The sequence below is a fragment of the Puma concolor genome, chromosome F2, assembly GCF_028749965.1.
Source record: "Puma concolor isolate L17-30 chromosome F2, mPumCon1.1.hap2, whole genome shotgun sequence".
NCBI lineage: Eukaryota > Metazoa > Chordata > Mammalia > Carnivora > Felidae > Puma > Puma concolor.
Window position 1 is genome coordinate 38,873,065 of NC_141684.1, and position 24,004 is coordinate 38,897,068.

The 24,004-nt window shown below is 35.1% G+C and overlaps 1 protein-coding gene across 1 annotated transcript in view; it reads left to right on the forward strand.

The window, feature by feature from the left end:
* The window catches only part of STK3 (serine/threonine kinase 3), a 287,866-nt gene that overhangs the window by 83,210 nt on the left and 180,652 nt on the right, over positions 1-24,004 (forward strand). Inside the window, exons 5-6 of the mRNA XM_086694926.1 lie at positions 2,156-2,320; positions 2,831-2,998. Coding sequence (XP_086551052.1) covers positions 2,156-2,320; positions 2,831-2,998 — 333 coding nt within the window. The remainder of the gene's footprint in view (positions 1-2,155; positions 2,321-2,830; positions 2,999-24,004) is intronic.

The window sequence follows — 24,004 nt, forward strand, 5'->3', positions numbered from 1 at the left end:
TGTCTCGTTGTGGTTTTAATTTGCATTTCCCTGATGATTAGTGATGTTGAGTATCTTTTCATGTGTCTGCTGGCAGTCTGTATTTCTTCTTTGGAATACTGTCTGTTCAGCTCCTCTGCCTATATTTAATTGGATTATTTGTTTTGGTGTGTGTGTGTGTGTGTATGTGTGTGCATGCGCGCATGTGTTGGGTTATATAAGTTCTTTATATATCTTGGATATTAACCCCTTATTGGATATATCTTTTGCAAATATCTTCTTTCATTCAGTAGGTTGCCTTTTTGTTTTGTTGATGGTTCCTTTTCTCTGCAAAAGCTTTTTCTTTTGATGTAGTCCCAATAGTTGAATTTTGCTTTTGTTTCCTTTGCCAGAGGAGACATATCCAGGAAGAGGTTTCTATGGTGATGTGAAAGAAATTATGTACTGTTTTCTTCTAGGAATCTTATGGTTTCAGGGCTCACATTTAGGCCTTTAATCCATTTTGAGTTTATTTTTGTTTATAGTGTAAGAAAGTGGCCCAGTTTCATTCTTTTGCATTTATCTGTCCAGTTTTCCTAGTAACATTTGTTGAAAAGACTGTCTCTTTCCCAGTGTATATTCATGAGTCCTTTGATGTAGATTAATTGACCACAAACATGTAGCTTTATTGCTGGGATTTCTATTCTATTCCATTGATATATATGTCTTTTTGTGCCAGTACCATACTGTTCTGATTACTACAGCTTTGTAGTATAATATTTTTATAATTTTAATTTGTACTGTGTCTTCCTTTTATCCCATTGTTGGGTATTTGAATTTTCCTTCTTTTCTTCTTTCTCAAATAGAGTAGTGTCCTCTATCTTTGTATAAATTGGAACTCCCCTCCTCCCATCTTCCATCAGCTTATGTTCGGGTTATATTTGCTGGTTGTACTTTTAGGGAGAAGTAGATTTTATTGTCATGAACTTTTATTATTATGTGGGTATATTTAAAATAGAGGCTTTCATAAGTTGCACTTGAGCAAGGCTTGTCAAGAGAGGCATAGGTTATGATCAGACAAGGGCTCAAATCTTAGTTCCATCTTGTATATGAGGAGAAGGAATTTACTGAACGTCAATGCAATAATTTCCTCATTTGTCAGTTGCTGGTAAAAATAGTATATATCTTGGAGAGTTGTCGTAAGGATAAATAAGATAATGCATGGAAAATGATTAGCATAAAGGCTGGTAGAGATCTGGCTCTATTGCCATAGCTACTGAGAATGTTCCCTTTCCCACTTCTTTCCTTGACCACCTTTTCTCCCTTCTCCCCTCTTATCCTCTCCCTGATAACCTTAGTTTGTGTTTCCATTTTCCTAGTCTTTCTCTGGTATTTTCATTTTTGAGGTCTCATTCTTATGGCCAGAAATCCAGGATCTGGGTGGGTTTAGACATGACTCGGTTAGAAGAGGAGGAGTGATATGGGCATAATCACTTCATGCAGGAGACTCTTGGCAAGCCACCTTTGTTTCCTTTCCTTTGTGTAAAACTGTTGATTTTCTTTTTCATCAAGAATTAGCAACATCACAGAGAAGAATGTCTGAATTTACTTTCAGGACAAGTAGCTGTGATATTGCTACCTCAGTATCAGAAGATGTGGGAAATAGTGATTTCTTAGGGTCACAATGATTTTTGGGAGAGGCTATGTGCTTTAGGAATGACATCACTAATTTTAAGGAAAGGGCAAATTTAATATTGAAAAAATTTTTCATCAATAAAACATGTAGTAAGAGTGACAAAGAATATTTGTGAGGAAAAAGAAGTTCCCAGTTTTTTTTTTTTCAATTTTTTCAATTTATTTATTTTGAGAGAGAGAGAGAGAGAGAAAGAGAAAGAGTACGTGAATAGGGGAGGGGAAGAGAAAGGGAGAGACAGAATCCCAAGAAGCTCTATGCCGTCAGTGCAGAGTCTAATGTGGGGCTCGAACGCACGAACCGTGAGATCATGACCTGAGCTGAAACCAAGAGTCGGATACTCAACTGACTGAGCCACCCAGGAATCTCCCCCAGTTCTTTATCTTTTAGCCTTTTCCTAGAGGTTTAGTGGTCATTAGAAAGAAGGATTAGTTACCAGTGCTCTTTTGTAAGAGTTTATCTAGCATGGTTTTTCATTCTAGTTTTACAAATATTTGTTTCCAGTTAACAGAAGATGAAATTGCAACTATTCTTAAATCCACTTTGAAAGGACTAGAATATTTGCACTTCATGAGAAAAATACACAGAGATATAAAAGCTGGAAATATTCTCCTCAATACAGAAGGACATGCAAAATTGGCTGATTTTGGAGTGGCTGGTCAGTTAACGGTAAGTGCAGTAATTTTGGACACTCTTTTGGCTTATATGTCCAGGTTTGATTGCGACTAAATGTTGATAACTTTTTAGAGGGGGTAATGGGAAGAAATATGTAACTACATTGTTCTTGGGGAGAAGGATCCATAATTTAAGTATTATTTATTACTTTTATTTACAACTTAAGAGATGCTGAATGAATATGAAAAAATGTAATTGAAATGCTTGAATGTTTAAAAAGGAAAGCTATATTGATCCATTTCTATAGCTTTTATTGTTACAGTACTGTTTTATGACTATCTTTAATGAAGGTGGAGATAAGTTTCTTGTGGATTCTTTGTTATTACAGAATTCAAAATTCTTAAAAATATCCTGTCAGAGCTCTAGTGGAAATTCTAAAAAAATAGTCAATTTCAGATACAATCTGTAGTAATTGAGAGTTTCACTATACAGTTTAAAGAATATGTTGACAGATTTCCTTTGTGTTTTTGTAGTAGTATTTATATCTGTGTGATGTTTTTGCAGGATACAATGGCAAAACGCAACACTGTGATAGGAACTCCGTTTTGGATGGCTCCTGAGGTTATTCAAGAAATAGGCTATAACTGTGTGGCTGACATCTGGTCCCTTGGCATTACTTCTATAGAAATGGCTGAAGGAAAACCACCTTATGCTGATATACATCCAATGAGGGTAAGAAAATGATGGTTTGCTAAAAATGTTGATGTTATATAAATTTTGCATTTTTGTAATGTCAGTGTAAATAAATAAATACAGATTAAATAAGTTGATTTGAATTTAGGTTCTGTGCAAAAAACAGTAAAATTATCTGTTAAAGGTTAGCAATATTAACTTTTCTCCCCCCACATCCTTAATTGTGAGAAAAGAAGTGAAGGCTATATGTCCCTCTACAGTCACCATTTTCCTCCCCCCAAACTATACGTGTAAAATATTCCCTTGCTTTTCAGTAGAAGAAAGGGTTGGTAAATCCACTATATTCTTTAATCCATCCATTGTTTTCTCAGTGCAGCAGTAGAGGCCTTGGAAAAATCATTTCTCACTTTTCTACCCACCCTGTGGATTCTACCTTTCTGTGTTTTTGGTTTTCCTTTTTTTCTTCTCTCATCTGAAATTAATATTTAAAAATCATGATTTCTAATATTGCTATGTACCTGTAAGCATATTAATCTTATTTCTTTAGTTGTCTTAGTGAGAAACTGGAATTCCTTTTTTGAACATTATTATACACTTCTGTGAACTCCCTTTTCCAGGATGATTTTTTTGAGTTTGAAGTATGTACCTTACATATTCAAGTCTAATTGCCTGTGCTTCAGGGTTTGTGATGATACAGTTCTTAGGTTTTTTCATATGTGAATCTCAATTCATTATTGATAAGTACATCTGTGTTTGTGAACTTATTGCCCTCTAGTGGCTGGAATCACCTCAAGAAGAAAAGATAGAAGAATGAAGAGAGAGAGAGAGAGAAAGAGAGAGAGAGAGAGAGGGAGTGAGTGTGTGTGTATAGAGAAGAAAAGATGGCGTCAGGCTGACTGGAGAAATGTGTGAAGTAAATAGATGGGAGGAAAGAGAATGTAGTATTTTGGAACATCTGAAGAAGAATAAATTGGAATTAATTTCTGATATACAGTATTATTGTAGATTGAATTTCAATAATATAAGTAATAGTGTACTGTGCTGAAAATATTTAAAAGTCTGTCTCCCACTTTAAAGAGAATTCTTCGAGTAATAAAATTATATATAATATGTATCATCTTCCTGGTGTATATTAATTTCTTTTAAGGTGAAAAATAAAAATGACATGAATTGTTCGTTTGCAAAATAATAAAAAATGACAAGATCAGCATAAAACCAGCAACACAGATTCTCATTTCTTTTCTGATTATTAGTTATCTTTAGTACTTTTAGTTATGATGTTTTTAGGGTGATCCTCAAACTAGGTGTATTTGAATTTGAGTTAATGAGGTTAACTGAATTATCCAAGGCAACCTAGCCAGGTGCCAGAGCTGAGATTTAACCTAGGACTTAGATTATTACTGTTCTGTTTCCTGCTTGTGTAGATCTTTTTTTTCTAACCACAAAGATGAACGTATTAAATTTGACCCTGAAGTTGTCTGATAGTAAATAGTTGTAATATGTGGTTCCCGACTTCTAGGATCTTAAAGTATCATTTGGCAGTTTGAATTAACACATGTGAAATAGCAAAAATATACTTGAAGACAGTATTTCTCTTTAAAATTCTATCAGTCATCGGTCTATCTCACTTTTTTCCTACAAGTCTAAATCCTACTCATTCAAGTCTCAGCTCAGATATTATTTGTATATAGAGCCTTCCTTGGTAGCCACCACCTAAGTAAATTTCTTGTTTTCCTCATAATTTGTATATAGGCAATTCTGGGCTCTGCAAGTTCTTTGGACAGTTTATCAAGTGTCGCCTTGTGCATTTCCAAACAGTATGGTTTTAAGTTGCTACTTAAATTGTGTTATCATTATTTAACTTTTCTCATGTCTGTGAACTGCTTTCTACAAATGAGAGTATGAACTGCAAGTACTGAGAAGCTGTTAAGGTCACGTGGTGGGTACAAGTTTTCCAAAGCTCACATTTTATCATTGGCGGCAAATACGATAGTTTCCTTGAAATGACAGATTCGCACGATTCATTTTTGAGAAAATGTCAGTCCTATGTCCAAGTCTGAATTGCCATCGCTTTTCTGTCAGTTGTTCCTTGGTAACAAGTTGCAGCTTGTTTGGCTTGCAGTTCTGTCACACAAGTGCTTTTCCTCAAGATAATCACCGTTCTTCTGTATGTGAGGCAAATGCTTTGTGTGCATTTCTCATTTTGTCATAAAGAATATTAAAAAGGTATGTATTCAAGGATAGAATTTTGATAAAATTAATAGTATTTACTGCTCATCAAAGTTTAGTTTGGTGGGAGGTTGGGTGGGAGGAAAAAAGAAAGAGCTGTCCAAGAGAGAAAAAAGGATTGTTGAGGACACAGCCAAAGTTGGAAAGTGAGAATTGTATTGTCACCAATACAGTTCTTTGCTCTAGCCTTGCTCTAGCAGTGCTCAGCAGTGGAGCACAGCACATTATGGCCTTGAGCTCAGGTTTGAGGTGAAATGAATGAGTGTCTTGAAACGATGGGGCTCCAGGGCATTGAAGGATACTGTTGAGAGAGTTGTTCTGGTGGTTACAATGGGGTGTAACCTGAAAAGAGAGGAGAGGGTATAGGAAATGAACGGATCAGGGAGCTAGACAGTGTTTTTCACACTTCCTACATAGCCGTTACCTGGAGAGCTTTGAAAAAATACTGATGCCTGGGCCCTGACCCAAACCGATTATTTCAGAATCTCAGTGTTATTAGAGAGCCAGTAAAGCTGTAGTTAAGGTATAAGAGAGTTGGCTGTATATGAAACTCAGATTAGTGAGTGAAATAGTGAAGTTTCCTTTTTTTTAGAGAGAGAGCATGTGAGTGCTTGTGAGTGGGGGAGTGGCAGGGGGAGGGAGAGAGAGAAAAAAAACTCAAGCTGAGTGTAGAGCCCGACTTGGGGCTTGATACTATGACCCTGGGATCACGACCTGAGCTGAAATCAAGAGTCAGACGCTCAATTGACAGAGCCACCCAGGCATCCCTGAAGTTTTCTGTTTTTAATTAAACAATTTTCTCACTTTAACCACTCTGTGAAATAATTATGTTTTTTAAGTTTATTTATTTTGAGAGAGAGAAAGTGCAAGTGGGGGAAGGGCAGGGAGAGAGTGAGAGAGAATTCCAAGCAGGTTCCATGCTGTCTGCTCAAAGCCTGACATGGGGCTTAATCCCACGGAATGTGAGATCATGACCTGAGCCAAAGTCAATGCCCACTGACTGAGCCACCCAGGAGCCCCAAAATACATATTTTAATCTCCATTTTAATGAGTGGATTGGGTGAAATGGATACTTAAAAAATTACATTTTTTGTTAAGGTGATACAGCTTATAAACGGCAGAACTGAGAGAGGAATTCATGTTAGTCCATTTCTTGCCTTGACAAAAAAGAAATATCTTTTGTGTTTATATGTCAACTCTATGCAGATGAAGGAGTGGCTAGCAAAAATAAAAATCAGCAAACATTTTAATTTCATAATTATAATTATTATGTTAAAATAGGAACCTTCTAAATTTTTCAGAGTGGGAAGAAATATGGGCAAATTTTTCGTGTTCCCTGCCATTTTTTTTTTTTTTTTGTAGCAATGTTGGCGTATGAGATTACCAATAGTTTATAAAGTTGTCACAGTGGAATGAGGATGTGAGTGATGGAAAGACCACTACAACAGATGGAGGCAAAGAATGCTAGTTCTTTTAAGATAAGTAAAGGATAGTATATAATTTACTGCATTTAGTTGGCTATCTGGAACAGGACGCTAGTTAGGATGTGGTAGGCCAGCTTCCCTAGCCTCCACATCCTAGTCCTTCTGCAATTCCCTTTGGCTGTTGTTACAAGATGATAGCCCTTCCCACTATGCCTACCCTCTAGAGGTATGTCATAGGAACAACGAGGCTGGCTGAGTGAACTGGGTGTTGGTTTCCTAGTCTTATTCTCAGACATACCGTCCTTCTAAGTATGCCCAGGCTCCAGGCGGCCTGCTTGAGACCCAGGTCGTGCTTGCTTTGGCCAGCAAAAATTCGGGTCAAGAAGAGATGCATCCATTTTTGATAATTTAGAATGGAGTTGCTCCTGCCTAAATAGCCACAAATTAATATCGTGGCTTTCACTGATTAAGCTTTTTGTAGGACATATGTTTTGAGTGTCATAGCCTGAGGGATATGAAGAACTTAAAGATGGCACTAAATTAGAAAGTGAAAGCGATCAAATTGGAACTTGATAGTGAATTGAAAATGGGTCTTTTGAAGGTGTGAAGGCTGAGGTCATTTGTTTTATACACTTTGGTTTATCATTGGTCAAAGATTGATGCTTATCTTTAATCATTCCTCAGGGAGAATAAGAAGTATTGGGGATATAGATATTCATGGAGGAATTTGCTAATAAAAAGAGCTACTAAAAACACTGGATTTGTTTGATGGCAAGGGATACTAATTTGTTAGTTTTTATACAGCTTGCTTTCTCTCTCTTTTTAAAAGAGAAACTCGTAGTGTGTACAGATTATATCTTTGCTGTGGTAAGAGTAATAATTATGTGTCTAGTAAAAGGCAATGATGAAATCACATTAAAACATGTAAAGCTTTGTAAATAGGAAAAGGATGAAAATGTGCTTATAAATGTACATCCAGCAAATAGATTAAAATTAAGCAGTAATGACAGATTAAGGAATAACAACAGATGGAAGTAAAACTCAAAATGTTAAATGAAACAAGTTTTATCGAAATCCAGTTTATTTTAAAAAGTTAAATATAAAGAAACTGAATTAATTTTGGTCAGTTAAATAAACAAAGGGATTTAAAATTTTAATTTTGAATTTGGTTAACCACATACTTCTTTGGAGATCTACCTCTTTCTCAGCTCTATAGGAAATATAATTACCAAATAATCAGGAAATGAGTGAATAGTATTATTTTTTAAATGTCTGTCCCTGTACCCCACTACCAAACCCAGGCACTTTGTTTCATAGACATCACTAAGACCCTGTTGATTCTTTTAAATACAGTTTTGGTTTTGATTTCTTTTGTTTTACAGTCTTTTGTGTTTGATTACCCATTGCTTGGCATAGAGAAAGGGGTAAGGACAGAAGTGTTTGAGTCAGACTAAGAACTGTTTGAGAGAGAAAGTACTGTGACTGAAGATAGCTTGGCATCAACTGAAGGAAAGAAAATAAAAATCAAACTAAGAATTGTACTTCTACACAACACAATATGAATGTTTATTACCTTTTAAAGATAAAATATAGACATATATTGTATATTTTAGGAAGACTTGTCAAATGTGACTTAAGGAGACAATTGGAGGCATTTAAATGGCAATTTTCAGGAAATTCAACTTATATACAGCTTGACAATCTGTTTGAGAGTAAATTAGGAATTACTTTAGACTAAAAAAAGATCTCTCTTTGTCTCTCCGTCTGTCTCCCTATATCCTTACATCACTTACTTATGAAAAAAAGAACCCTGTAGATAATTTCAACATGGAAAAGTTACTTTTGATGAATGTTTTTGAAAATGATGTTATCTTTCTTTCCTTAACCTTGCTGTTTTCTACAACTTGCCTCTTTACTCCTACCCCTTTTGGGGAAATAGTGCGTTTTAATACGTGAAATAAATGATCCAGTACATGCAAAGTAAACACAGACATTAGGAAAAAATCACCCTCTATACTGCATATTAAAAAACAAAACACACAGTAGCTTGCCCCTACCTCAAATCACATGGCACTACTACTTTTACAAGTATACTCCAGGTATACTCCTGATCCAACAAGATTTCTTAAAAAAAAAAAAAAAAAGGAGATATTAAATCTCCATCAAAGGAGTGAAACTGAGTTATCCATTTTTTATAAATAAAAATGAATCAATGACCTCCTTCCTGTCTAATTAATGATCAAATTTGGCTGAATTCTAGAAGACTAGGCTTGAGGAGGGGTGGTAGTTGAGTAATGCCCCACCTGGCATATTTACACATCTGCCCTCTCCCAGTCCCTACTGTATATGGCTCAGTAGATAGCTGGCCCGTCTTAGTGTGGGGTGCAGGCACTGCCTCTTGGAAGATTCCCTATAGGCATTTAACATGATGAGCAAAAGACAGGTATCTTCATTTTATTTGGGAGTAGATGAAGGAATATGGGACTGTTAATTCACAGAAACATCCTGGCTGAAAGCCTCCGTCTTAAAGCCTGAGATAGCAGGGTGCAGCCATTCTCTGTGGTCTGACCCTATGGATGTGCTGCTCCAGATTCCCCATACGCCTGGCCAGGAGCTTGTAGGCAAACCTCACTGCTGCCCTGCCCAGGATGGGAGGCTGGCCTCAGCAGTTTGCCGTCAGCACTCATGTTCACCAGACGTCACGTGGCTTAATGGTGAAACCCAGGTACCCTCTTTTCCTCTTGGCTTTCATAGCTAAATTTTGGCTTGAATGACTTGTTCTATGCTTACAAGGATCACTTTCTTACTTTTTATTTTATCTTTTTACCCCCACAATAGATTCTTAGGGCCGCCTCAATAAATTACCAGAAATCTGGTAGCTTTAAACAACAGAAATGTATTCTTTCACAATCAGGGTGTTCACAGCGTTGCTCTGCTTCCAGAGGCTCTAAGAGAGAATCCATTCTTTGCTCTTCTAGCTTTTGGTGGCTGCTGGCAATCCTTGGCATTCCTTGAATTGTAACTGCATTGTTCCATCTCTGCTTACATCTTCACATTACCTTCTCCTCAAATTTCCCTCTGTCTGTCTCTTAAAAGGACACTTGTCATTGTTTTTAGGGACTACATGGATAATCCCGGGTGATAGCCTCCTTTCAGTTCCTTGACATTACATCTGCAACTACCTTTCTTTTCCAAATGAGGTCACATTCAGAGGTTCTGGGGATCATGACAAGGACACATCTTTTGGGGGCTACCTTTCAACCACTACACCTTCTATAATTTTCTCTCTTCTTTTAAATTATATACAGTTTAAGATTAATAGTGACTAATATTAGGACTAATATCTCCTAGTCTTTCTGTTCCCAATTTTTTTATTGTGGTAAAATATACAGAACATAACATTTATCATTTTAATCACTTTTAAGTATACAATTCAGCAGCATTAAGTACACTCATGCTGTTGTGTAACAATCACACTATCCATTTCCAGAAAATTTTATCATCCCAAACTGAAACTCTGTACCCGTTAAACAGTAGCTCTTCATTATCTCCTCCCCACAGCATTTTGTCACCACCATTCCACTTTTGGTCTCTGAGTTTGACTGTTCTGAGTACCTAATAGAAGTGGAATCATGCAATATCTGTCCTTTTGTGTCTGAATTATTTCACTCAGCATAATGTTTTAAAGGTTCATTCATGTTGTACCATGTGTCAGCATTTCCTTCCTTTTTAAAGCTGAATAATATTCTCTTGTATGTATATACCACACTTTGTTTATCTATTCGTCCACTGACTGACACTTGGGTTGCTTTCCCATTTTGGCTGTTGTATATAATGCTACTGTGAACACGGGTATACAATTATTACTTTGAGACTGCTTTTGATTCTTATGGGTGTATACCCGGAATGGGGATTGCTGGATTATATTATGTATAATTTTGGGGGGAACTTCCGTAGTTTTTTCACAGTAGCTGTACCATTTTACATTCTCACCAGCAGTTATTTCCAGTGGTTCCGGTTTTTCCACATTCTTTCTGACATTTACTTTCTGTCTTTTTGGTAATAGTCATCCTAGTGAGTGTGAACAGGTATCTCAGTTTTGATTTGTTTTTCCCAAATAACCAGTGATGTTGAGTATCTTTCCATTGGTATATCCTATGTGAAGAAAATTGGGTTGGTTGTTTTTTGTTGTTAAGTTTCTGTTCTCATTTTTATTGACTTTTCTCTGGTATTAATCTGCTTTATTTCTATTTGCTGGCTGAGATCTCTGAATCATTTGACTTTTTACTGCTTTATTATCCTTCCAGCTGTCCCCTATTATTCTTTGCACCCCAAGTCTAATACTCTAAGTCCCTTTGTAATTCTTCCTTCAAAATCAGTCTATTGGGAGATCTTTGAGTCAAATGGTTTTTACTTCCTGTTTACATGCAAATGACTTACTGGTCTACAAATAGAGGGTTGCTTATTTGTATTTATATATATTACTTTATTTGGGCAGTAGGTGTGTTCTGATGAAGGTGTGTAAATATTTAATAGGTGCAAATCATTTTAAATTATTATTTTTAAAATAATTTAAAAAAAGATGTTAGAGTGGGAGAGAGCTAAAGCATAAGAGACTTAAAAACTGGGAACAAACTGAGGGTTGATGGGGGGTGGAAGGGAGGGGAGGGTGGGTGGTGGGCATTGAGGAGGGCACCTTTTGGGATGAGCACTGGGTGTTGTATGGAAACCAATTTGACAATAAATTTCATATATTGGAAAAAAAATAAATACTGAAAAAAAATTTTTAATGACTCCTTTAGTAATGAGAATAACACTTTTCAAACTTATCTACCTTGTAATTGTGTATATTTTTATGGTGGGACATACTCATTTTAGTAGTAATATAAATTTAATCCATAATAATAAAATATTTTTGATTTGGTATTAATGTTAAAGTATAAGAAATGCATGTTCTAATGTGGAGACAGGAAATTTGACTTTTAGACTACTTGGAGTATAGATCTGTTATACTTAACTACATTGCTTATTTTGTATCGAAACTAAATGTCATTTAAGTATGGGTGTGTGATTTTTGAAGAAAGTACCCTGGAATTTTCTTCCTGTACGTTCCTCTTTCCTTTATCTCCTTCTATACATGTTTAGTGCACATTTATCATTTGCTGATCGGACTTTGAGGATGTAGTGGTAAGCAGAGCGGGCGTGTGTCCTATTCCCTTGGAACTTCCAGTCCGGTGGAACTGGCATTCTAATGTTAAAATTATTTAGCTTTCTGTTGTGGGGAGAGCGGCGTAGATAAATATATTCAGTTGTATAGAGTATGAGACCATACACTGTAAAAACTTTAATTATATGTATGTATATTACAAATTATATAGGATCATAAGACTATAAATATGAGTTTTATTATTTTGTCATTACATGCCTCACTTATTTTTCTCCTTTGAACTTATCCTCATCTTCCTTTTTTTTTTTTTTTCTCTCTCTCACTGTTGCCTTTACTTTGTTCCCTGTCCCCTGACAGTGCACGCACATGAATGCTCACATGGTCCTCTCCCCCCATTTGCTTTGCTTTCCCTGTGCTTTTCTTTCTTTTAATATTGACTTTCTTACCCCTTGTCTGTTCCCTACGTTTTTCTGCCTGATTAAGTAAGTGATACTTTATTCTGTTAACCATTACTTTTAGATCAGATATAGCCAAGGATCTGGAGGAGTGGGACAAATTGGATCATTGGAGGATTTCAATACTACTTCCAGGGCATATGGTTTTTCACTCTATTTGAAAGTTAGAGTTCTTCTGCCCTGTGGTCCTGTACATGTGGGAGTATCAGGCATTCCAGCCCCTAAATTGGGGATTAAGGTTTATTACAGTGACACTTTCAACATATTTCTGTCCAGTCAGAGTTATTATTCTTGAAGAGACGAACAGACAAAGAGAACAGAATAAATAGATCTCTTCTTCTCTTGTTTAGGCCTGCTGGGGGGTCACCCCTGAGGGTTTCACAGGAAAGACCAATTCCCACTGTTGACTTAGATTCAAACCTTGCTGTTGGTGTTGTGTTGCCATGTGCTTTGTAAACATGAATAGTTTGGTCACTGTTGAGGAAGCAGTCCTCATCTTCCTACTGACATACAAATTACATGAATATGAATTGTCGTTTTGAAGTCATGTTTACATTAAGTATTGCTTAGAGAAGGAATCATTAAGAAAGAATCATGCTTTAAAGAATTATTGAGAATTACTGAAAGAATTATGCTAGAATCCATCTTTTCAGGATTTTAATGTAGGATATCGGCAAAGGCAGTATTTCTCTGTATTTAGGAACGTTTACAGTACACAATTTACATTGATTTATTAATAATTAAAAGGTGGCATTAGCATTTGACACTTTTTTTTTGACTGTGGTCCATACCATAAAATATGTTTTGTGTTGTGACCCATTTTGCACATGTATAGATAAGTACTGTTTTACGTACAATTTGTTTCAGGTGTGTGAATCTTCTACTTCATACTTTCATTAAACAAAAAAGGTAATCCGAATTGATTTTGTGACCCAGAATTGGATTGTAACTTGTATTTATAAAGCAAGATAGAACGAGTCCATTAAGGCAGAGATACATGACTTTCCTTTCCTTTCCTTTTTCCTTTCCTTTCCTTTCCTTTCCTTTCCTTTCCTTTCCTTTCCTTTCCTTTCCTTTCCTTTCCTTTCCTTTCCTTTCCTTTCTTCTTTTCTCTTTTCTTTTCTTTTCTTTCTTTACAGTGTTTATATTTTCTTTTTTAATGTTTATTTATTTGAGGAGTGGGGGAGTCTCAAGCAGGCTTTGTTCTGTCATCATAGAGCCCCACACAGGACTTGATCTCACAACCGTGAGATCATGACCTGAGCCAAAATCAAGAGTCTTGAGTCAATTGATTGAGCCACCCAAGTGCCTCATGGACTCTCTTTTCTAACCTCAGGGTAGACTGATGTTTTCTACTTCATTTTCACTATATACTAGCTCAGTTATGGAAATTCATGATTCACAAGAGATTAGAATGAGCTTTTTTTCTGGGGCAGAGAATTCATAGCATCAGTGGACCCCTGAAGTTGTATTTTAATATTGGTGTTTGTGCAGATGTGCATTTTTCTGCTATGAGTTCATAGTTTTCAAGTGACCCAAAAAGGTTCAGAACTGTGGCTCTCAATAATAATACCAATGCTTCACAAATGAGTTTCTTAGTATATTGTAAATTTAGGATATGATTTTGTTTACTATTTATCACAATGTATCATTGTTCTGTATTTTAATCTGGAATGAGTAAATATATATGTATATGGCATCTGTATATGATTCCTCCCCCACCACACTGTTTTATTTCTAGAAAGGTTAGTTTTAGGTATGTCTAGTTACTGTCCAAATATCCTTATCACTGACTAAAAAAATCTTTTATTTCTCTGAATTCTCATATCACTTTTCTTATGACTTTCTTATGGTACTTTTTAACTTACTGTGTATTATCATAGTTTTGTAATTGTCTTATTTCCCCTACCAGATCTCAGTTTTAAGTGCAGGTATGTTTCTTCTTTGTGTGTGTAAATGAACCTGGCAGAATGACTTATACATAAGAGCATCCGTTAAAGATTTTTGTTAATATGTGCTCAATTCCATTTCCTATCTCAAAGATATTTCTTTGGTATAAATACTGAAACCTGGCAGGCTCAGATTCTTCTTTCTTACAATAATAAATGTTGTACTTATAACTTAGAATAAGAGTCAGTAAAATAAATTAAAAAATGAAAGTAAGTAAATGCTAATGAAATACAACTTGAAAGGCTTGTCGTTACTTATAGCTTGCCTTTTAAACTTTTACTAAGCTTAGTTTATTTATTTGACATTTAAATTTTAAATTGATATAATTTTTTTTGTACTTTAGATCCTGTTCCTTTGTTGAAGATCAGAAAGACTTAGTGAGCACCCTTAGCATTGGCCTCTGGGCAGTAGCTTTGGTTTGCTAATGGGAATATAATTGCCAAGCCTTAATGTCTTAAAAGCAATTGTATAGGCCTACTATACTGGTCACAGTAAGTTTTGTTTTATTTTGGAACCGGTCAGAGAAACTGTTTAGGTTAGAGACCTAAGCTAGCATTAATTTTAGAGGACATAAATATGTAAGGGTGTGTGTGTGTGTGTGTGTGTGTGTGTGTGTGTGTGTGTGTGTGTTGGGAGGCTTGGAAAGTATTTGAGGGCAGGTGTTGACTCTGTAATTCAAGTGTGTAATAACTAAAAATTTATAAAATTTTTGGAGGAAGTGCTATCTGTAACAAATTTGACTTTTGAAATTATGGTTGAACAGGCATATTTTAAAATATGAGTAAGATATAACTGACTTAAAATATATGTATTTTAGTTAAATCCCTGAAGAATAGAATTCTTCAGCTGTTCTAGAGGACTGTATTGATTACAAATTAATTACTTTTTATACTAACTTTGTTTTCAGTATAACTTTTACATAAGTAGAATCATCTTCATTACATCTGGGATCATTTACGTAGCACAATTACATGTAGTTTTGTTATATAATGAAAGGTAAGGGATAAATGATCAGAGGTGACTTTATAAGCATTGCAGTAAGTGACTTATAAACTAAAGGTCACCATTTTAATTGGAAGGTTTGTGAATCTCTTAAGTTCTGTAATCAAATGAATGATATCAAAGGAAGAAGTAATTTAACATAACAATTGCGGCTTACACTGAACATATGTTCCTGTTAATAAGTTGCATTATGGTCTTTAAGGACTTGTATGTAGTTAGTACATTTTGGTTCATTTGATACCCACAGTTTTTCTTAATTTTTATTAGTGAGTTGTTACAGTGGTTAACAAGAAATACACAGATTTAAGTTGCAATCGTTTTCCCAGGGTTATATGATCTAACTTCACAAGCTTCCTGGACATATGTAGATGCTTTTCTATTTTGCTTTAGTTATGACATACAATTGATATAGGCAAGCATGAAAGCTTGGGCAAATTTTCATTGCTTTTTCTGGATCTTGCTCAGGTTCTGTGGTATTTATGTAAAGCACAATTTTGTTACTTGGGAATGCATGTTGAAATTATCATGTGCACTATTTTGCTGTAGGCCCGTTGGCACTGCCACAAAGGTAATACACTGCCAGTAGGCCATTTCCTTGTCGGCTGCATTTACAATTTAATAGAAATATTACATGACTTTTTAAACAAGTGTTTTGGCAGGGAGGAAATGGCAGATTCCATGCAAACAAGCATAGCTTCCTTTCTTTAACCACACTCCAGCTACTCAAGAAATTGTACTTGGTTTCAAGTTTGGGGGTTTGGGGGTAGAATGGGAAGTCAGGTTGAAACAGGAATGACATTGATATTTACTATAAAATAGTTATGTATTTTTAACTGCTGGATTTTATTACTATGTAGTTTCAGTGAGTGGCAACCAATATATTTCTGAATTAGAGCTGAGATTATTTTTATGTAGTTCACCTGGCTGGCAATGTCTGGCTTTGATTGGTTGAAAAGATCAGGACCACCAGATAGGCTCTGACATGTTAATATTGCTTTTTTAAGGTTTTTATAGGTTTGGCTTTGCTGTGTAAATTGGTCCTTCATGACATTTGCGTAAGCACTACTTCTTTTATTTCAACTCTGGTTGTGTCCTGAAGATGAATCACTTTGGGCATTAGAGAATATAGAAAGAAAATTTGGGAGACTTCTTAGCACTCACATAAAACAATGGATTCCTGCACATCTTTTGGTCCATTTTAGTTCTCTAGTCTGTATTTCAAACTTGAAAGGTCACATTTACAATTCTTTAAACTTGTTATTCTCTCCTATTATTTTTTTAACGTACTGATTCACTCTTATTTAGTTTCTTGGATTTTAAATCATTTATAGTTTTGGATAAAATGCTGACCTCTTTAATTCTAAAGTATTTTATACTTTTGGAAACTGTCTATGGCAAAAAAAAAATAATAATTTAAAAAATGGCACTTTTCAGCATTTATTGTGGCCACATTCTACATTTTAGTGTAGACCCCAGCTTTTTTTCTGTAGGGAAAGAACAGTTTATAGTTTGGTCTTTCCCTTTTTCTTATTGCTTCTGACTCCTTAGCCAGCTTACCTGGCAGCTGTAGTAAGTTATGCTGCTGTGGTGTGGTGGAGACTGGCACTGGGTGTGTTCTTGTAGCCATCACAGCATTGGCTTTTGTTATTTTCCATGTTTCAGTTTGTTGGTAATGGACATATGGACATCATATGTTCCACAGTGTACTGTACGAAGCCAATTTGAACTGTTTCCATTTGCCTCAAGTCCAATCATGATATTTATTTTTCCATGGCACTTACCCAGATTATCCATACCTCCTGCTTAGCTTGTGTCACTGCCACCACTGTATTTCTTCTGATTGCCTCCATTTCTTCACAGTATCTAATTGCCTATTCCCTCTTAGCTTTCTTTGCACAGCATTGATTGATGTTTATAAAATATCCGAAGATCTTTTAGATAATAGATCCTCAGGTGCATAGTAGTACCGTATTCAGCTTGTTTTTTGTTTAAACATAAGGAAAGTTTTATATCCACCCTCATAGACTGGAATTGAATATTCTAGTGGAAAACTTAGAAGAGTAACAGTATGATTTTAGACAATATTGCTTACTTATTTAGCATCAGCAATAACAGCAATGTAATCTCCTAGAGTCTCTTTAATGTATTAAATCAGATCATAACTTTATTCCTAAATTTTGAAGGGAAGATCATAGATGTCTCCTTTTAGGCTTGAGAAAATATGACTACATTATTATTTACTGTAGCTGTTCTTCAGCTCTCTAGCCCTCTGTAAAGTCATGCTTGGTATTTATTTTCAGAGTATGAATAAATGAGTTGCTGTCATTCATGACATTTGTCAAGCCAACTATTACTGTGACTGGGAAGCTTTGCTTTTTACAGGAGTGCATTTCATTCATTCCTCAAATGTTTACTGAGCACCTACTCTGTACTAGTGACTGTTCTAGGTGCCGAGGTTGTAGCAGTAAAAAAAGGTGAAAATGTCTCTTTATTGAGCTTACATTCTAATGAGGAAGAGAGGTAATAAAGAAGAGCATTACAGTGTAGAATTTAAGTAAATAAATTATGAACTCCGAAAAAATAATAAAACTAAAAAAAAAAGAAGAGAAATAAATAACGAACATCTATTATGTTGGATGGTAAGAAGTTCTACAGGAGAAAAAATAAAGCAAGGAAGTGAGATAGGAAATCTCAGGGGTGGGGTGAAGTGGTTGATGTATTAGGTTTCTTCATTGAGAAAATGACACTTGAATAAAACTAGAAGGAAATGAGGATATCTGGGTGCAGAATATACCAGGTTAGAGGCAACCAACTGCAAAGTCACTGGTCCTGAAGTGGGAGTGTGCCAGGTAACTCATGGCACAGATCATAGAGACTTGAAAGTTCTAGTAAATACTTAGGTTTTATCCTGAATGAGATGAGTGGTCACTAAGGATTTCTGTGTAGGGGAGGGACATAAGGATAGCCTGAAGAGTTATAAGGGTGGAATCACATAAACTGGTTTACTAGACTTGTATAAACCAACCAAGAAATGATGGTGACTATGATGAAGATGGTAGAAAGAGTGAAGATAGAAGTAGTTGGTTTCTGGTATATTTTGAAAGTGGATTAAGAGGATTTGTTAATGGATCAGGTTCAGGAGAACATTGACAATGCTAAAAAGCCACTCTATACAGCTTTTGAAAATGCTGCTTTTCTACTCTGTCAAAATATAAGGCAGAAAATTGAATGGAATATAGAGATTTTTCTTCCAGGAACCCCAGCTACAAATGTAATGCATGTTTGTTGTAGGAAGGAAAGTAAAAAGAAGAAAGTAAAAATCACTTGCCCTTGTTGTACGTAGAGGTTTACAGTTAACATTTTGATATATGGTATTCCTGTTTGATTTGCATATATACATATATATGTGCCCATGAGAACATACTGTTTTTTAACTAAAATTGAAATCATGAGATCATATTGTTTTGTAATTTTAATTTTCCATTTAGTGCTGTATCTTGATAACTTCCCCATATCTTTAAGTTTTTTGAACCTTAAAATGTTTTAAAAATTACTTAAATGAAATGATTTCATATACGTTCTGCTTTTATGATAAAGGTTTAAAATGAGTGATTTCTTTGTTTAAGGCAAGAGGGAATAACTTAGGTAAAGAAGCCATTGCCTGTCAACAATCCTAAAGTAGGTGAAAATGCCCTTGGTTTAAAATTTTCATACTAATGAATTATCCATTAAGTATCATAAATTATACTTTTAAAGAATGTAAGTATTATGTAAGAGACTCTTAAAAACTGAGAACAAACTGAGGGTTGATGGGGGGTGGGAGGGAGGGGAGGGTGGGTGATGGATATTGAGGAGGGCACCTTTTGGGATGAGCACTGGGTGTTGTATCGAAACCAATTTGACAATAAATTTCAAATATTGAAAAAAAAAAGAATGTAAGTTTTATGGCAACTTTTAAGTCAAGGTATAACCTATCAGTTCTCCATAAATTTTGTTTTCCTGTTTCTTTTCTATAAGATTTCTATACAGAATTTTAGAAACTGTTTTTAGAGGAAATTATTTTTTTGAGTTTTAGAAGCTGATATTTACATTGCAATTTATAATTTATAATATACATTGCAATTTATAATTTACATTGCAATTTATATAAATATAAATTTATAATTTTTAAAATAAAATATAATTTTAATATTCTCTTTCGTATCAGTAAGCAGTCTTAATCAACTGAGTGATTGCATCAAGCCTAAATAATTAACCATATCAGAAAACATGCAATTAATAATGAACAGATTGTTAGATACTTCCTTGTAGCAATACCATCATTTAAAAAAGAAAACATTCTAAATGCTTTTTTGTTTGAAAAGTATATTACCTGCCAAAACATACAAATGTGGTTTTCTTAACCTTGAGCACTGGTCTATGCATGTGCAGTAGGGAAGCATACTCTATTGCCAGCTAATTAGTTCTTGGGGTAAGTAGAATTGTTCTCCAACTACCTGACTCTTTCTGGTGTCTGTTGTGTTGATGGTGTTCTGAATTTATGAAATATTTTGCAAAGTTTCAAGAAGAAAAGTTTTGAAAAGTTCCTAGGAGAGAGGGTAAAAAAGATGAAGGACGGAATAACAAGTACCAATACTGGAGGACTTGGGGGAAGAAGGTAAAAGAGAAGCCAGAGGATAAGAGAATTAGGAGTTTATGGTATTTTAGGTAAGAGAGAAGAGTTTTAAGAAGGAGGTGATTGATGACCTTTTAACAAATTTTTGTCTTCTTTTTGCCAGTAGGTTGGGTAGCATGCAGAGGTTATTAGATTGGAGGTCATGGCCAGCTTTCAGTAATGTAGCTCAGTTTGGTGGGGCAGAAGCCAGTTTCTGAGAGATCAAAGAATGAATGGGAAGTACAGAAATGGAAGCAACAGCAGTAGACTGTCTGAGGTATTTGGGAGCAAAGAAGAAGAGGGAGTTTAGGGAAAATGTTTGAAGGTCTCATAGTTGGAGAAGGTTTTGATAGGCTGCTTTTGGAATGAGATGGAGGATCCAGGGAGAGGGTTAAAGACATAAGGAGCAGGGCCAAGGATGATAAACAGTGAAACAAGACCCTAGTTAGGTAGAAGAGAATGTGACTGAGGGTGAAATGCAGCCATTAGCCATGGGAAAAAATGGATTTGAAGTGTATTCTTTGAAACACGGTCAAGCCTTGACCATCAGGTGCTGTATTTTTAACAGTGCATCACTTACTGCTGCAGAAGCAATGTAAGCATGTTGTAAGGTTGCCAGACTGAGGCAAGGCCAGTAGGTTGAAGGGCAGTAATAATTTTGTTGAGCATGCTTGGTTTAGGAGTGCTGGTTAGCTGTGGTAGTGGGTTAGCTGCTTATAGAATATTCAGAAACCTCTTGGCCACTATATTCTGACACGCTGTAGAAGTAGTTCCGAGTGAGACTGATGATTGAAGGACTTCTCCCAACTTTTTAAAAGACAATTATTAGACAATGTAAATAACAAAATTTACCATTTTAACCATCCATTAGTGTTCAGTTCAATGACATATATATTCACCTTGTTGTACAACCATTACCACCATCCATTTCCAGAACTTATTTAATTTTTCAGTATTTTCTTTTTACTTATTTATTTAGTTATTTTTTAGAGACAGAGAGAGAGTGAGCAAGTGATCACGAGCAGGGTAGGGGGCAGAGGGAGAGCGAGAGTCTTAAGCACGTTCCATGCTCAGCACAGAGCCCGATGCAGTGCTTGATCCCCCGATCGTGGAATCAAGACCTGAGTCAAAATCAAGAGTTGAACGCTCAGCTGACTGAAACAGCCAGGTGCCAGCACCTCCAGAACTTTATTTTAAAGTTTGTTTCCTTTTATGGGTCACCTGGGTGGCTCAGTCAGCTAAGTGTCTAACTTTAGCTCAGGTCATGATCTCGCGGTTTGTGAGTTTGAGCCCCATGTCGGGCTCTGCACTGACAGCTGGGAGCCTGGAGCCTGCTTCAGATTCTGTGTCTCCCTCTCTCTCTGCCCCTCCCCCACTTGCACTCTGTCTCTCTCAAAAATAAATAAACATTAAAAAAATGTTTGTTTCTTTTTTAATATTGTGGTGAAATTTACCATTTTAACCATTTCTAAATGGCATTAAATACATTCATATTATTCTGTAATTCATCTCTGTTTACCTCTAGAACTTTTCATCATCCCAAACTGAAACTCTGTACCCATGAAACTATAACCTTATATTACTTTCTCTCACCAGCCCCAAGTAACCACCCTTCTACTTTTTGTTTCTATGAATTTGACCATTCTAAATACCTCATATAAGTGGAATGATACAATACTGCCATTTTCTATATGGCTTCTTTCACTTAGCAGAATGTCTTCAAGGTTCATCAAAGTTGTAAGCATGTGTCAACATTTCATTCTTTTTTTTAAGGCTGAATAATATTTCATTGTGTGTATATACTACATTTTGTTTATTCATCTGTTTATGGACATTTGGTGTGATTCTACCATTTGGTTGTTATAAGTAGTGGTGCTATGAACTGTGTACATGCTTCATATACAAATATATGACTTCCTGCTTTTAATTCTTCTAGGTATACACCTGGAAGTGTCATGGCTAGACCATAGGGGAATTAATTCTGTATTTAATTTTTTGAGGAGCCACCATACTGTTTCCAGATGATATTAGACATAAAGTTTGGAAGGCATACAGAACGTCTAATTTTTTAAAAAATGTTTATTTATTTATTTATTTATTTTGAGGGAGAGGGAATAAGAGCATGAGCAGGGGAGGGGCAAAGAGACTGGGAGAAAGAGAATCCCAAGCAGGCACTGTGCTGTCAGTGCAGAGCCTGATGTGGGGCTTGATTCCATGAACTGTGAGATCATGACCTGAGCTGAAGTCAAGAGTTGGACACTTAACTGACTGAGCCACCCATGTGCCCCAAACATATATTGTTTTTGTTCAAATTTTATGGAACTCATGAAATGTAAGAAAATTACATCTCTTTGTTTGGGGTAACTCATTTAAATAATTCCAGGATGTTAGCTGACTTTTTTTCTTAAAAATTATAAGAGAAAAAGGTAACATTTCAAAAATGGTAATCTTTATAGTTGTAAAGTTCTTTCTCATAGCACATGCAGTGTAATGTTGTTAACAGTGTTGATGTGTGATGTAGAATGCATTATTTCCCACAAACCTTGTTCATTTGAACTATTTTTATTCATAAAACACATAATACATATTTTTATTTAATTGCTAATCATTTGGCTATTTAAAAAAAAGCTTGACCTAAAAATCTTGCTTTTGAACCAGTAAAGATTACATGTGTCATGCCCCAATTCTTTGACTGATCTCAACATACAATATCTGAAAATTTATTCCAGTAATTTAAATTGATATTAAAATTATTAATGGCAGTTTTCATTTTTTTATAAATGTATATTTGAACTATATGTATATTCCTGTTATTCGCAATAGGAACCCTTTGTAACATATTTAATGGAAATTTATAAGGTAAACATTAGCAATGACAAAGAAAACAAAAAGACATCCTTCTAATAGTAAAAACATATATGAGGCAAAGAAATGGAAAATGTGAACTGTTCTCTTGCTTTTGGAATATTTCATGGTTTTTCTTTAGAGATAATAGTAGAAAGTACACCTTAGTTTTTTCTGGTAGCTTTTTTATTTGAGATGAAGGGTGTTTCAGACTTGGTCTCTTGCTGCTATAATTGATAGTTTGGGAGCTGACTGTAATCTCTTCCTTTATTTACATGTTCTCCCTAAACTATAGGATGATTGGTTCAAGTTTGGAATACAGAAAGCTTTTTTCTACTCAAATCTTCTTTTTCTTTTTTCTTTTTTGCCTTAAAACAAGAAAATGAGTTAGTGGTCTTTGATAGCTACACAATACAACCTTTATGATTTAATGTCCTTTTTAAATTTGCTTTCCCTAGGCTGATCTAAATTTTTAATTCCCATTTTGTCTTCCATTATGAAGAATTTTTCTGATTTATCACAAATTGATCATTCCATTGAGTTTGTAAATATATGCATGAGTCCTTTAGTGGTATTTTACATATTAACTTTTAACATCGTGAGTATAACAATATATTTTTAATTTGTGGGGTTAAATATACAGAACAGTTTTTTAGTTGTTATTTTGTTTCTATTTTCTCAATTATTTAGCTCCTTTTTTTCCAGATAGTTAAACACAGAAGTACTGTACTTGGGTAACATGCGATAGTATACACGGTAATTTTTTTAGTTTTCATCTTATGTATATTTTTTCTATATGAATATCTTTTTGGGAAGAAATGAGTTCCTGGTAGATGAATTACATAATTTCATGCTGAATTTTTGAATTTTTGGAATATAGGATTGTATCCTATGTATTTACTAGTTTTTGTGGCATGGATAATAATTGTTATAGCTGACATTTATGGAATTTCTTCTCTATGTCTATCATTGTTTTAAATATTTCTTAAAGATGTCAATGAATAGTTTGTTTTTTTAAATATAAATTTATTGAGGTGAAATTCATGTAACATAAAATTAACCATTCTAAAGTGAACAGTCGTGGTGTTTAGTACATTCACAGTGTTGTGCAACTACCACTTCTGTGTTCTTCTAAAATATTTTCATCACTCAGTACTCCTTAAGTATTGTATCCTCCTATAACCCTTCCTGCAGACCTTGGCAACCAGCAGTCTACATTCTGTCTCTATGGACTTACCTCTTCTGGACGTTGCATGTGAACAGAATTTTGCACTGTATTTGGTCTTTTGTGCCTGGCTTCTTTCACTTAGTGTGATGTTT